Source organism: Scyliorhinus torazame, chromosome 8 (genome assembly GCF_047496885.1).
Source record: "Scyliorhinus torazame isolate Kashiwa2021f chromosome 8, sScyTor2.1, whole genome shotgun sequence".
NCBI lineage: Eukaryota > Metazoa > Chordata > Chondrichthyes > Carcharhiniformes > Scyliorhinidae > Scyliorhinus > Scyliorhinus torazame.
The window spans coordinates 142,699,235-142,713,097 of NC_092714.1; the positions used below are offsets into that span (position 1 = coordinate 142,699,235).

At 45.0% G+C, this 13,863-nt stretch overlaps 1 protein-coding gene across 2 annotated transcripts in view; it reads left to right on the top strand.

Moving 5' to 3' along the window:
- Positions 1–13,863, top strand: part of rubcnl (rubicon like autophagy enhancer) — a 151,621-nt gene that overhangs the window by 100,792 nt on the left and 36,966 nt on the right. For both annotated transcript variants that reach the window (XM_072514283.1, XM_072514284.1), the window contains exons 6-7: positions 518–615; positions 8,686–8,881. In XM_072514283.1, the coding sequence (XP_072370384.1) occupies positions 518–615; positions 8,686–8,881 (294 nt within the window). The remainder of the gene's footprint in view (positions 1–517; positions 616–8,685; positions 8,882–13,863) is intronic.

The following is a 13,863-nucleotide window of genomic DNA, read 5'->3' on the forward strand; positions in this document are numbered from 1 at the left end:
TGTTGGGAAAAACCGGTCTGGCAGCATCTGTGGGGAAAGAAACATTAACATTTTCAACTCCTTATGATTCTTCAGAGCTGAAGTGTAGTTAGAGCCATCACCCAAGTCTACAGATAACTGAAGACAAGCTCCCTTTTTGGGAGGGAGCTGTAGTCCAGATTGGAAAGATAGTGCTGACACCGACCACTGCACCAGGTTTCAAATTTTCACTATTGTTTGTGATGCAGGGAGGTAAATAGTGGTCCTTCTCACTTTCTCATCAGCATTTGGACATAACTGGCAGTTTATGCATGGTAAGGGGGCTGTTTAATTTACTAACTGCAAGCACCACTGCACTATAAACTGAATTATTTTGGGATGTTGTCTAAAACTGTGAATTTGTGAAATAGTAGTTGTAGCTTGTGATATGATGCATTTTTGTTTTGTAATTCAGGCAAACTATTTGATTAATTTGCCTTCAATTTCTCCCATTTTCCCATTTTGCAGTTTAACGTAAGGTGTCATTGTCTTTCCACAGAGAAATCACAGTATTGCCCGAATAACAGGCCAAAGACTATTGTGTATACAAGTTACCTCTCCAATCCTAGTTTCACTGCAAGCCGGGCTCAGGAAAGGGTAAGATATATTACACAACTTTGCTTCATGCTTAGTTCCACTTTCACATAGTTCCACTTCACATGGTTCAACTTCCCTTTTTTTGTTTTTAACCAGCCCCTTCTATCTTTCAACCTTTTTTGGTGCAAATAAGTTGGTTTAATTAATTTGGGATTTCTATGTCAATAATCGCCACTTGAGGATTGTTGATGAAAGGAATGCAAGTGATGTGCTGATGATATAAATGTTACGAGTTCATAAGTGATTGGTTTGTTAAAATTGTAGATGTGGTTTGTTAAAATTGTAGATGTTGTATTTCAATAACATTCTGATCTGACTGGGGCTTCCTCTTTTTTTTTAAACTGCATGCATGCTGTTGAGGAATGTGTGATCTACTATTTCAAGAGGACACAGCACCTTAGTGGGTGAAGGAAGTTCAATAGTGGGTGAAGGGAGTTCAATAGCGAAGTATAGGTTGGTGGGGGGCAAATAGCAGCAGGAGTGTACACCAGCTGAGAGTAACTGGGCAACCTGGGATACTGATTACATTTCTTTTGAGTGGGTTTGGGGGGGGGGGGGGGATGCACAAGGTGGTGGAAATTGGTTTTGCGAAAAATTCAATATAAATGCAAACCAGTGAGTTTAAATTTGTTGAAGGCACCAATTGGACTAGTGTTGGAATATTGCATACAGTTTTAATGGCACGCCATTGTTGAAAGGTTATTATGGAAACAAGACCGTGAAGTCAATGACAGACTAGTTGGGAAAGGCTCAAAATAATGAGGGGTAAACAGTTCCTGCAGATTGGAGGGTAGCTAATGTAACTCCACTATTTTAAAAAAGGGAATTAATGACCAGTAAACCTAATATCGGGAGTGGGGAAAATGCTAGAGTCCATAATAAAAGATTTAAGAACTGAGCACTTGGGGAAACAGTGGCAGGATCAGGCAGATTCAGCATGGAATTATGAAAGGAAAATTATGTTTGACAAATCTACTGGAATTCTTTTGAGGATTGTAACAACCTGCACAGGACTCATCCAGCTGGGGATGATTGTTCTCCGTGCTCAATTGGATTGAGTTAACCCAGCACTAGCATAAAAGGCAGGCAGCTGTAGAGCCAGCTAAAAAGAAATGAGGACCCGGTGAAAGGAAACCAGGCCCTTTGAATGTATGATGCTGTTGCTGAAATAAAGGACTTTTAAGAAGCTCGTTGGACTCCCCTGCCTTTATCACAAGGATATAACTAGTTGTTGGTGAGGGAGAGTCAGTAGATGTGGTTTATTTGGGCAGACAAAAGCCGGGTGGAAGGGTGAGCTGTGAGGAGGATGCAGACATGCTTCAGTGTGATTTGGACAAGCTGAGTATGAATGGCTAAATGCACAGTAGCTGCAGTATAATGTGAATAAATGTGAAGTTCTCCATTTGGTTTAAAAAAAACAGGAAGGCAGATTATTATATGAAAGGCTATAGATTGAGAGTGGGGAAATGTGCAATAAGACCTGGGTGTCCTTATGGTTTCCTCTGTGCTTGTTGGGTGAATTCTGAATTCTCGCTCTGCGTACCTAAACAGGCGCCGGAGTGTGGTGACTCGGGGTTTTTCACAGTAACTTCATTGCAGTGTGAGTGTAAGCCTAATTGTGACACTAATAAAGATTGTTATTATACTGAAGGTAAGCATGCAGGTCCAGCAAGTTGTAAAGGCAAATGGTATGTTGCCTTCATCGTGAGAGGATTTGGTACAGGAGCAAGGATATCTTGCTGCAATTATATAGGGCCTTACTGAAACACCTAGAATATTGTGTGCTGTTTTGGTCTCATCTGAGGTAGGATGTCCTTGCTATGGATGGAGTGCAATGAAGGTTTACCAGACTGATTCCTGGGATGGCAGGACTGATGTATGAGGAGAGATTGAGGTGGTTAGGATTGTATTCTCTGGAGTTCGGAAGAATGAGGGGGTGATCTCCGAGAAAACTAATAAAATTCTAATAGGGCTAGACAGGATATTTCAAATGGCAGACTAGTCCGGGACCAGAGGTCACGGTCTGAGTATATGGGATGAACCATTTGGGACTGAGATGAAGAGAAATTTCTTCACCCAGAGAATGGTGAGCCTGCCTACAAAGTATTTGGCCAAAACATTTTATACTTTCAAGGAGTTGGGGGGATGCAAAAGTGAGATCAGGAGGAGTTGCATGATAGTCATGATCATGAACAGTGGAGCAGGCTTGAAGGGCCAAATGACCCACAAGTTCCTGTTTTCCATGTTATGGAACAACCACCTAAAGCTACAGGCAGCACTGGTTGGCACTGCTGCCTCACAGCGCCAGGGACCCTGGCTTGCTTCCGGCCTTGGATGACTGTGTGGAGTTCTCCTATGCCTGTGTGGCTTTCCTCTGGGTGTTCTGGTTTCCTTCCACAGTCCAAAGATGTGCCGGTTAGGTGGACTGCCATGATCAATGTGCAGGGACATGGGGGACTGGGCCTAGGTAGCCTGCTCTCTGAAGGGTTGGTTCAGATTCTGGAATCGGGATGGGGATAAGGTGGGAAAGTGGAGTTGAGGATGATATTAGGTCAGTCATGATCTCATTGAATAGCGGAACTGACTTGATGTGGCGCCGGTGTCTTGTGGTAAAACCATAAGACACGAGAGCAGAATTAGGCCACTCCGACCATCGAGTCTGCTCCACCATTTAATCGTGGCTGATATTATTCTTATCCCCATTCTCCTGCCTTCTCCCCATAACCCCTGGTCCCCTTGGTAATCTGAAAATAAAATGAGGAATTGTCCAAGTTTACAATTATCACGAAGGACCAAATGGGCTGGAGATTTCTTCCCCTAAGAAAGAAAGAGAAGTGACCTGATTTTAAAATTATGGAGTTTGTGGTGGATGTAGTGAGGTAATGTTTCTACTTGTGATAAAAGCCAAAGAGGACAGGAACATGAGGAGTTCAAGAGAAATTTATTTTAACTAGTGCAAATGTGGGATTCCATGCCACGTGGAATAGTTATGGCAAGTAGTGGAGCTATATTTAAGGGGAAACATGAAGAAAGAATGTTGATTGGGTGGGATGCAGGAAGAGGCTTGTGTAGAGCATTAACACTGTCGTGTTATTCACCCTGGGGTAACACAGACAGCAACACGATGCAGTGAAATGATCAAGCATACACCAAACGTAGGTGTTTGTTCAATAGGATTTATTGAACTTCAGTAACGAAGCACACAGCTGCCTGTGGGTTGACTCTCCACTACTCCTAAGTAAACTAACATTAACTATCTAGACCAGGCTAGCTCTGATCCACGTGCACATAGAACATAGAAAACACAGCACAGAACAGGCCCTTCTAGAAGGTGTTGAATGATTTGTATACCCTGACTCACTACAGTTGTCACCAGTGGAAAGAGGCAGAGGGGTGATGCCTCGTGTGTTTTATAGTTGGAAGCCCCCCTCTGGTGTTCTGTCTGGTGATTGGCTCACCTGGATGTCTGTCACTGCCTGCTTTTACCTCATGATGTGCATGGGTGTATATTATGACAAACCCTAGAATGGGTCTGTTTAACCATGTGGCCTGTTTCTGTATGAATAAGTATTTTGAAAAGGAAATATCAACAGGCACGAGGGAAGTGAAATGGCAGGAGAAAGTGGCTTCAGTTGAAAGGAACCGGGAAGAAAAGTTTCAAGTTTGCAGATCCCCAGTTCCACATATACCTCTGTCACTTGTTCAGATACCATGTTTGTGGTTGGGTTGCATCACATCAGATATGCTGTAAATGGCAATCAGGCAGTCATTTTTTTTGGGGGGGGGGAACATGACAATCCAGTCTGAGAGTCATGGCCTTGGTAGTCCCCCAGGATTCCTGTCCAAACAGGCAGCAGTGGGAATGTCTGAGATATCTGCCAGTTTGACCAGGGTTCTGTCTGGACCGGGAGGACCCGTTTAGAGATTATAAAGAGCGAGGATTCAAATTTTAAAAAAACAGGTCCTCGAGGGTCATAATCTCCGGATTACTGCCCGAGCCACGTGCAAATTGGCATAGGGAGGCAAGAATAAGGGAAGTTAACACGTGGCTGAAAGAGTGGTGTGGGAAAGAGGGGTTCCTTTTCATGGGACACTGGCATCAGTTTTGGGACAGGGGGGACCTATACCGTTGGGATGGTCTCCACCTGAACCGAGCTGGGACCAGTGTTCTGGCGAAAAGAGTAAATAGGGTGGTCAATAGGACTTTAAACTAGAGATTGGGGGGGGGGGGGGGGGGGGGGGGGAAAGGGAAAGTCAGGGAACCATGAGGTGAAGTAATCAGTGGGAAGCGTAGCTGCTTAGGAATACCAAAAAAGCACAAAAAGACAGAACTCAGGAGAGGTTACGATAGTCCCCATCCCACAAAATATGACCGTGTATGGAAAGGCTCAGTAAACCAAGGTTCACCACACTAAGAAAACAAAAAGGGACGGTCAATAGAGAATTAAAGGTGCTATATTTAAATGCGCGCAGTGTACGGAACAAGATAGATGAGCTTGTGGCCCAGATTGTGACTGGCAGGTATGATGTGGTAGGCATCACAGATGTGGTTGCAGGGGGTTCAGGACTGGCATTTAAACATCCAGGGATTCACAACCTATCGAAAAGACAGAGAGGTGGGCAGAGAGGGCGGGGTTGCCTTGTTAATTAGGAATAAAATTAAATCAATAGCACTAAATAACATAGGGTCAGATGATGTGGAGTCTGTGTGGGTAGAGTTGAGGAACCACAAAGGCAAAAAAAACATAATTGGCTCCTAACAGTGGTCAGGACCAGGGGCACAAAATGCACCACGAAATAGAAAGTGCATGTCAGAAAGGCAAGGTCACCGTGATCATGGGGGACTTCAATATGCAGGTGGACTGGGTAAATAATGCTGCCAGTGGACCCAAGGAAAGGGAATTCATTGAATGTTTACAGGAGGGCTTTTTGGAACAGCTTGTGATGGAGCCCACGAGGGGACAGGCCATTCTGGACTTAGTGTTATGTAATGAGCCAGACTTGATTAAAGATCTTAATGTAAGGGAACACTTAGGAAGCGGTGATCATAATATGGTAGAATTCAATCTCCAATTTGAAAGAAAGAAGGTAGAATCAGATGTAAAGGTGTTACAGTTAAATAAGGGTAACTACAGGGGCATGAGGGAGGAACTGACAAATCGACTGGGAGCAGGGCCTAGTGGGAAAGACAGTAGAAAAGCAATGGCAGTAGTTTCTGGGAGTAATTGAGGACACAGTACAGAGGTTCATCCCAAAGAAAAGAAAGGTTATCAAAGGGGGGTTAGGCAGCCATGGCTGACGAAGGAAGTTGGGGAATGCATCAAAGCAAAAGAGAGAGCCTATAATGTGGCAAAGAGTAGTGGGAAGTCAGAAGATTGGGAAGGCTACAAAAACAAACCGAGGATAACAAAGAGAGAAATAAGGAAAGAGAGGATCAATTATGAAGGTAGGCTAGCCAGTAACATTAGGAATGATAGTAAAAGTTTCTTTAAATACATTAAAAACAAACGGGAGGCAAAAGTAGACATTGGGCCGCTCCAAAATGACGCTGGTAATCTAGTGATGGGAGACTAGGAAATAGCTGAGGAACTAAATAAGTACTTTGCGTCAGTCTTCACAGTAGAAGACATGAGTAATATCCCAACAATTCAGGAGAGTCAGGGGGCAGAGTTGAATATGGTAGCCATCACAAAGGAGAAAGTGCTAGAGAAACTAAGAGGTCTAAAAATTGATAAATCTCCAGGCCCAGATGGGCTACATCCTAGAGTTCTAAAGGAGATAGCTGAAGAAATAGTGGAGGCGTTAGTTATGATCTTTCAAAAGTCACTGGAGTCGGGGAAAGTCCCAGAGGATTGGAAAATCGCTGTTGTAACCCCCCCTCTTAAAGAAGGGAACAAGGAAAAAGATGGAAAATTATAGGCCAATTAGCCTAACCTCGGTTGTCGGCAAGATTCTAGAATCCATTGTTAAGGATGAGATTTCTAAATTCTTGGAAGTGCAGGGTCAGATTAGGACAAGTCAGCATGGATTTAGTAAGGGGAGGTCGTGCCTGACAAACTTGTTAGAGTTCTTTGAAGAGATAACAAATAGGTTAGACCAAGGAGAGCCAATGGATGTTATCTATCTTGACTTCCAAAAGGCCTTTGATAAGGTGCCTCACGGGAGACTGCTGAGTAAAATAAGGGCCCATGGTATTCGAGGCAAGGTACTAACATGGATTGACGATTAGCTGTCAGGCAGAAGGCAGAGAGTTGGGATAAAAGGTTCTTTTTCGGAATGGCAACCGGTGACGAGTGGTGTCCCGCAGGGTTCAGTGTTGGGGCCACAGCTGTTCTCTTTATATATTAACGATCTAGATGACAGGACTGGGGGCATTCTGCCTAAGTTTGCCGATGATACAAAGATAGGTGGAGGGGCAGGTAGTATGGAGGAGGTGGGGAGGCTGCAGAAAGATTTAGACAGTTTAGGAGAATGGTCCCAGAAATGGCTGATTAAATTCAACGTGGGCAAGTGCGAGGTCTTGCACTTTGGGGAAAAAAAAATTGAGGCATGGACTATTTTCTAAACGGTGACAAAATTCATAATGCTGAAGTGCAAAGGGACTTGGGAGTCCCTAGTCCAGGATTCTCTAAAGGTAAACTTGCAGGTTGAGTCCATAATTAAGAAAGCAAATGCAATGTTGTCATTTATCTCAAGAGACTTGGAATATAAAAGCAGGGATGTACTTCTGAAGCTTTATAAAGCATTAGTTGGGCCCCATTTAGAATACTGTGAGCAATTTTGGGCCCCACACCTCAGGAAGGACATACTGGCACTGGAGCGGGTCCAGCGGAGATTCACACGGATGATCCCAGGAATGGTAGGCCTAACATACGATGAACGTCTGAGGATCCTGGGATTATATTAATTGGAGTTTAGGAGGTTGAGGGGAGATCTAATAGAAAAGATAATGAATGGCTTAGATAGAGTGGACGTAGGGAAGTTGTTTCCATTAGCAGGGGAGACTAGGACCCGGGGGCACAGCCTTAGAATAAAAGGGAGTCACTTTAGAACAGAGATGAGGAGAAATTTCTTCAGCCAGAGAGTGGTGGGTCTGTGGAATTAATTGCCACAGAGGGCGGTGGAGGCCGGGACGTTGAGTGTCTTTAAGACAGAAGTTAATAAATTTTTGATTTCTCGAGGAATTAAGGGCTATGGAGAGAGAGCGGGTAAATGGAGTTGAAATCAGCCATGATTGAATGGTGGAGTGGACTCAATGGGCCGAATGGCCTTCCGCTCCTATGTCTTATAGTCTTATGGGAAGTTGGCGTGGTCCTACATGTGCTCAGGACCAGACTTCGAGCTTGCTATTTCGAAATGATGTTGATTGAAGTTCTGGGTACGATAGTGAAACACGACTTAAAGATTAAATATTTGTTTAATGGAAAAAAGCACCAGCTGCTATATTTCTTCTGAACACATTAATCAGATTGATTCGAGAAGTGTTGGCGCACTTCTGAATTTTAATTTTAACACTTTCTATAATTTAGCATCTTGTACATGACAGGTGTTAGGACCTCGAACAAGAACCCAACTATTAATTTGTAAAACTGTTCTGCACCACTACACTGACCCATAGGTGTATTTTTATGTGAAAACAAACTTAAAATCATAGAATTAACAATAGCAACAAAGAAATAGCTTTACACTTGCAGCAATTATTAAATAAAAGAAGAAACCTGCCACTGTATTCCAATTTGAGCAAACCAATATATATTAAATACCACTAGTTCTGTAAACAAATAAATAGTTCTTCCATTACCAGAACACTTCACCAGCAAATTAACGATGACCTCACTTTTATGATACCGTAATCCCCTTTCTAGCAGTCGTACTGTATGCATCTTATTTCCCCCCCCCCTCTCAAAATTCATCAGCATCAACTTTCCACTTGACTGGCTTAAAAAGTTACAACAGTTTTTTTTTTTTTTTTTTGCAGGGTGGGGGGGGGATCAGAGTTTAGGATGAGGGGCATTCTTGTTTCAGACTCTGCATCGAATTTAGTAAAGTAGTCATTGCTTCTATTTACAGGAGAACACACACCTTGTTGTTGCCGATATGGTAATTGCTGCACTAGAAAATGTGAAATGCAATATGTATGAACAAGCAGAACTGCTGGAAGATAGTAGTCTGACAACTATCCAGACCCCAGCAGATGACATGAGTACTTTTATTAAGAAGGAGGCACATTCTGACTCCGTGAACTCTGTGGACAGTGGTTATGAATGTAAGTGTCGGGCTGCCTATGCGCTGCTTTGCTGCTTGAATTTGAAACATTGGCTCTTTGGCTCAATTGTACCTTAATGCAACCTGTCGAAACAATGGCAGTTTAAATTAATGCACACCATGAATAAACTGAATTCCACTTGGTTTTGCAGCACATTGACAGTTAAATTAATTTACCTTGGAAACTCCTAGGGTTTGCTAATGACCAACTTCTCCAAATAGATTGGAGACCTGTGTAGAGCAACATCAATATTTGAGGATCAGTTATCAGGCAGCTTTTCTTTTTAAATGTAAGGTAATAAGTACTACATTTATTTAGCCAGTTTTTACTGGACAATCGAGGCACTGAAATGCTTCCAGCTCTTAGTTTGAACATCATCATCGGATTTAATCTAGTGACCATGCGCTTTGCAACAAAAGTCTGTGTCTCAACCAGCTTATTATTGACTCGACGGGCTTGTTCTGAACCCCCAAAACTTTAAATTTAGTAGCTTTTTATGGAAAACTCCTATCAAAAGCCTCCATGGCATGGGGATTGCCTCAGTCCATTTGAATTGTCACTCTGAATGCTTTACACTTTTTTTAAGGTTTATGGGCATGATTTAACCAAAACGTTTTGTAAGTGAGATAGAGAGTGGGAACTGCTGTAAGCTCCTAACCTCAGCCCAGCGAGGTCGTCACTGGAATAAATTTTAATTAGCCCACTCGAGGCCCCACTGGCTTCAAGCTGCAAATGATGGTCCTGCTGGCTAGTTCACTGGGGCAGCGCTTTAACTGGTCCTGCACAGCCAGGCCCACTCGGCTCGCTGCCCGCTCATGCCACTGAGAAGACCAGCTCCACTATTTGGTGATGCTGACTTGGGCAGATTACTGGACGCAGTAGAGGCCAGACAGCCACAGGGTGGCCAGTGGCAGTGTCCATCAGCTCGGAATGTTGCCAGGAGCACAGGCACCCAGTGCTGCAAGAAATCAATGACCTCCACCAGGCAGCATGAGTGAGTTGACATCGAGCCCCCCAATGCTGGCTGACAATTCCTCCCCTCTGTCCCTGTAGCAGAAGTTGACCCACAACAGGTGGGGGAGCCCAGATGGGCGGCGGGGTGCCAGACAGGAGAGTCCTCTCCCCATGCGAGGAACAGGACCTCGAGGTCAATGGGGGTGGCCATGGCTGAGGACAGATCAGTAACCCCACCCCATGAGAACACCTCAAGAGGTGAGTTCCAAGGAGACCACTGTCAAAGCGACATAGCTATCGTCCCCACCCTCCACCAGCACAGAGACATGCACCTCAGTGGACAATGGTAATGGTCAGGCTTCTGGGGCACATTCGGGTGAGCACCATTTAGTTGCTGATGCACATCAGGTGGAGGGAGAACTCCTACACGAGACAGCAGTTGGAGGTCTGCTGGATCCCAGTCAAATGCTGAGCCTCTGGAGCTGATGCAAATGCTAGGGTGCGCCGTGAGATTCCGAGGGGATGTCAGCGACGCTCCAGCAGGTGCATTGCCGATTGGAGGAGTTCAGGAGGCTACTGGTACAGGAGATGGCACCGGGGTCAAGTGGCTTCTGGTGCACGACATCTGCAGCATGAGTGGAGGTGTCCAAAGTGTGGCTCAGTCAGTGACTTCTATGGCTGAGCGCCTCGACAGTTTATCCAGGTCGCTAAGGGGGTGTCTCCCATTCTCGGATGGACATAGCCAAGGTGCTGCAGAGCATGTCCCAGTCACTGAGGAGCGTCGCCACTGTGCTCTTGACATTTGGGAGCTGCCAGGGCTGGCAGAGCCAGGTGACACGGGGCAGCGGTGGCTCGATCCAGCTCCCCCTCCATCCCGAGGTGAACCCCAGGGCCCTATGGTGCTGACCAGGAGGAGGGGCATCTAGAACGGATCAGAGGGGAAAGGGTTAAGGGGGTAGTGTGTGTGGGATGGATTGGCGGTGGGGAGGAGGCAGCATCATGGGATTGGGGCAGTTGGGGATGCATTTGTTCATCTCCACCAATATTGTGCCTCTGGACTTCAACAATGCAGGCCGAGCACAATCACATGCCCATATTCCTGGACACTTGAGGTCCTGGATGCCTCTTCTCTCTTTTGCCCATACACCTCCTGTCTCATTGGACCCCAGACAACCACATGTAATATTACCTGGACCAGGCGCTGTTCCCCTCCCCAGTGCGCGCACCCACCCCCTGGTCGTGGGAATGTCCCCAGGGCTGGAGACCAGTCCCTGGGTGTTTGGATGTTGGTTGCTGCAGCTGTGGTGTTGCCTCCTGCAGTGTCCAGGCACCACTACCTGATTGGGATGCTAGGCAATAATCCCCACGTGCTACATTGCACGCCTACCTATGGGGATCCACTTGGGTGTGTGGTGCTCACTTAACTAGCCGATCCCCGATTAGCAATATCATTCAGCTGCATGGCCAGAGGCCTCCGTGGTCAGTGAGAGCTAATGGGTGGTCGGTGGGGCAGGGACTGGGTTAGCATGGCAGACCCATGGGCTCTAAGAGGGTGGGTGGCCCTCCTGGGGGTACCCTCACTGCTCCAAGCACCAGGGCAGCAACCCTAGTGCCTCTAAGCTCATTGCCAGGTTATGAAAATGGTTACTTGCCACCTCTGGTTCCTACAAAAGCCCTTCTGCCAGCTTCATGTTTTCAAAAAGGAGTATTAATCAACACCCGCATGACCACTTACTGGGGAGGCCGTTAGATCATGGAGGTCATTCCCGTTAATTGTATAGAAATTGGGGGTAAGTGGTGATTATTGGCCTTATTTTGCTAACTGGAGCAGGCCGGTTAGATTGCAAACAGATCGGCACCCGGAGCGGTTCACTATTTTTGTCCTCTCCCATGATTTAATGGCCTCGTCGTGCTCTTGCTTAAGTGCAATGTGCCACAATATGTTGATATTGTTAAGTACATAAAGGGTTAATGTAATGTTACTACTCTAGACACTGGATGGTACTCTATAAATACGACGTGCCTCCTTGACTTGTGGGAGAGAGCAAGACAGTAGTTGAGATAGTTGAACTAATAGTGTAGATGTGTGGTGTAATCTTTACTTAACTAATTCCTTAGTAATATGTTCGAATCTAATTCAGTGTAGTGTAATAAATTTGCTTTATTTATTAAATACCGCTTGCAATTCTTTGTTCGCACCCCAACCTGCACTTCTAAAAGAACTAAAACAAAGAACACGCCACAATACAGCCATTAATTTGGACCTGATTTGGGTTTCACCTAGTGTTGAAACAGTTCTCTCATCTATTTCATTTTTCTTCCTTTTATTAAATTTACTGTTTAGAATTATGTAACCTGATCTTGGTATTTGATTCCAGAGTCATGTTCTACTTTATCATTTCCCTCCAGGGTATGCAACTTTCCTGGGTCATTAATGAAGGACAAGATGAATGTCACTTATTGTGATTTCACTTGACTCGCCTTGATCAAGAAGCAGTTGTGCATTACCTCTGCCAACTCTTAAGCAATTAACTTCAGAATTCCCAGTTTATAATTGGGTTGCTGTGCAGTTCCCCATTAAAATAGTTTTCCTGTTAACTCAACCTTCCAAACACTTTTTGTGGAAAAATTACTGTGTAGTCTCAGACACCTCCAACCCACTACAGTCATCTGACTTGATATGTGTCTACTCCAAAGTCATTTTTGTAGCTCTCTACCTCCCACGGAACCAATTATTTTGCCTCCACTGTTGTCCACACATTATTTAAGCACTCTAATATTGTATTCATTTCCCACGCCCCCTGCAGTTCCCTCACTTCAGGACGATATCTCATTGTTTATGCTTCCAGCACTTGATCTTGGGTTGGTATGATGACATTCTCCCTTGCCACCTGCCTTGTCATTAATGCTGTTTCTTCCTCTTCCTTGGTCACTGCGTAGTTGACATAGAAACTTAGAAAAATGGAAGCAGGCGGGGGCCATTCGGCCCTTCAAGTTTGCTCTGCCATTCATTGTGATCATGGCTTACCATCGAACCCTGCCTGAACTGCCCCCTGCTGCCACCCCCCCCCCCCCCCCCTCCCACCCAAATTCTTTTAATTCCTTTGCCCCAAGTGCTATATGTAACTGCTTCTTGAAAGAAAGAGTTTTGGCCTCAACTGATTTCTGAGGTTGCAAATTACATAAGCTGACCACTCTGGGTGAAGAAACTTCTCTTCATCTCTGTCCTAAACGTCTACCATGTAGTGATCCCTGGTTCTGGACACTCCCACCTTCGGGAACACCCTTTTTGCATCTGCCCTGTCTAGCCCCATTAGAATTTTTAGGCTTCTACGAGAACCCCCACCCCCCAGGACTCCAGCGAATACAATCCTAACCTAGTCAATCTCTCCTCGACGGTCATTCCTACCATCCCAGGAATCCGTCTAATAAACCTTTGCTGCACTCCCCACTTGAGCAAGAACATCCTTCCTCAGAGACCAAAATTGAATACAATATTCCAGGTGTAGCCTCACCAAGTTCCTCTATAATTTCAGCAAGACTACTCCAGTACTCTAATCTTCTTGCTATGAACGCTGATATATCATGTGTCGCCTTTACAGCCTGCTGCACCTGCATGCTTGCCTTCAGCGACTAGTGTACGAGGACAACCAGGTCTCTATGAACGTTCCCCTCATGGCATTCAGATAATCTGTCTTCCTGTTTTTGCTATCCAGTGAATAGCCTCACACTTATCCAAATTATACTGCATCTGCCATTCATTTGCCCACTCAACTTGTCCAATTCACGCCTGCTTACTCCTCTCGGCTCACCCTCCCACCCAGCTTTGTTATCCTCAAACTTGGAGATATTACATTTTGCCCCCAATCTAAATTATTAATATATATTGAGTAGCTGGGATCCCAGCACTGATCGCTGTAGTACACCACTACCCCACTTCATGGACTGCAGTTCATCGCTTAGTCCAGTCTCCTGTGCCAGTCCTTTTTATTACGAGAGATTTCTCCATTATTTATGAAGGCAGCAAT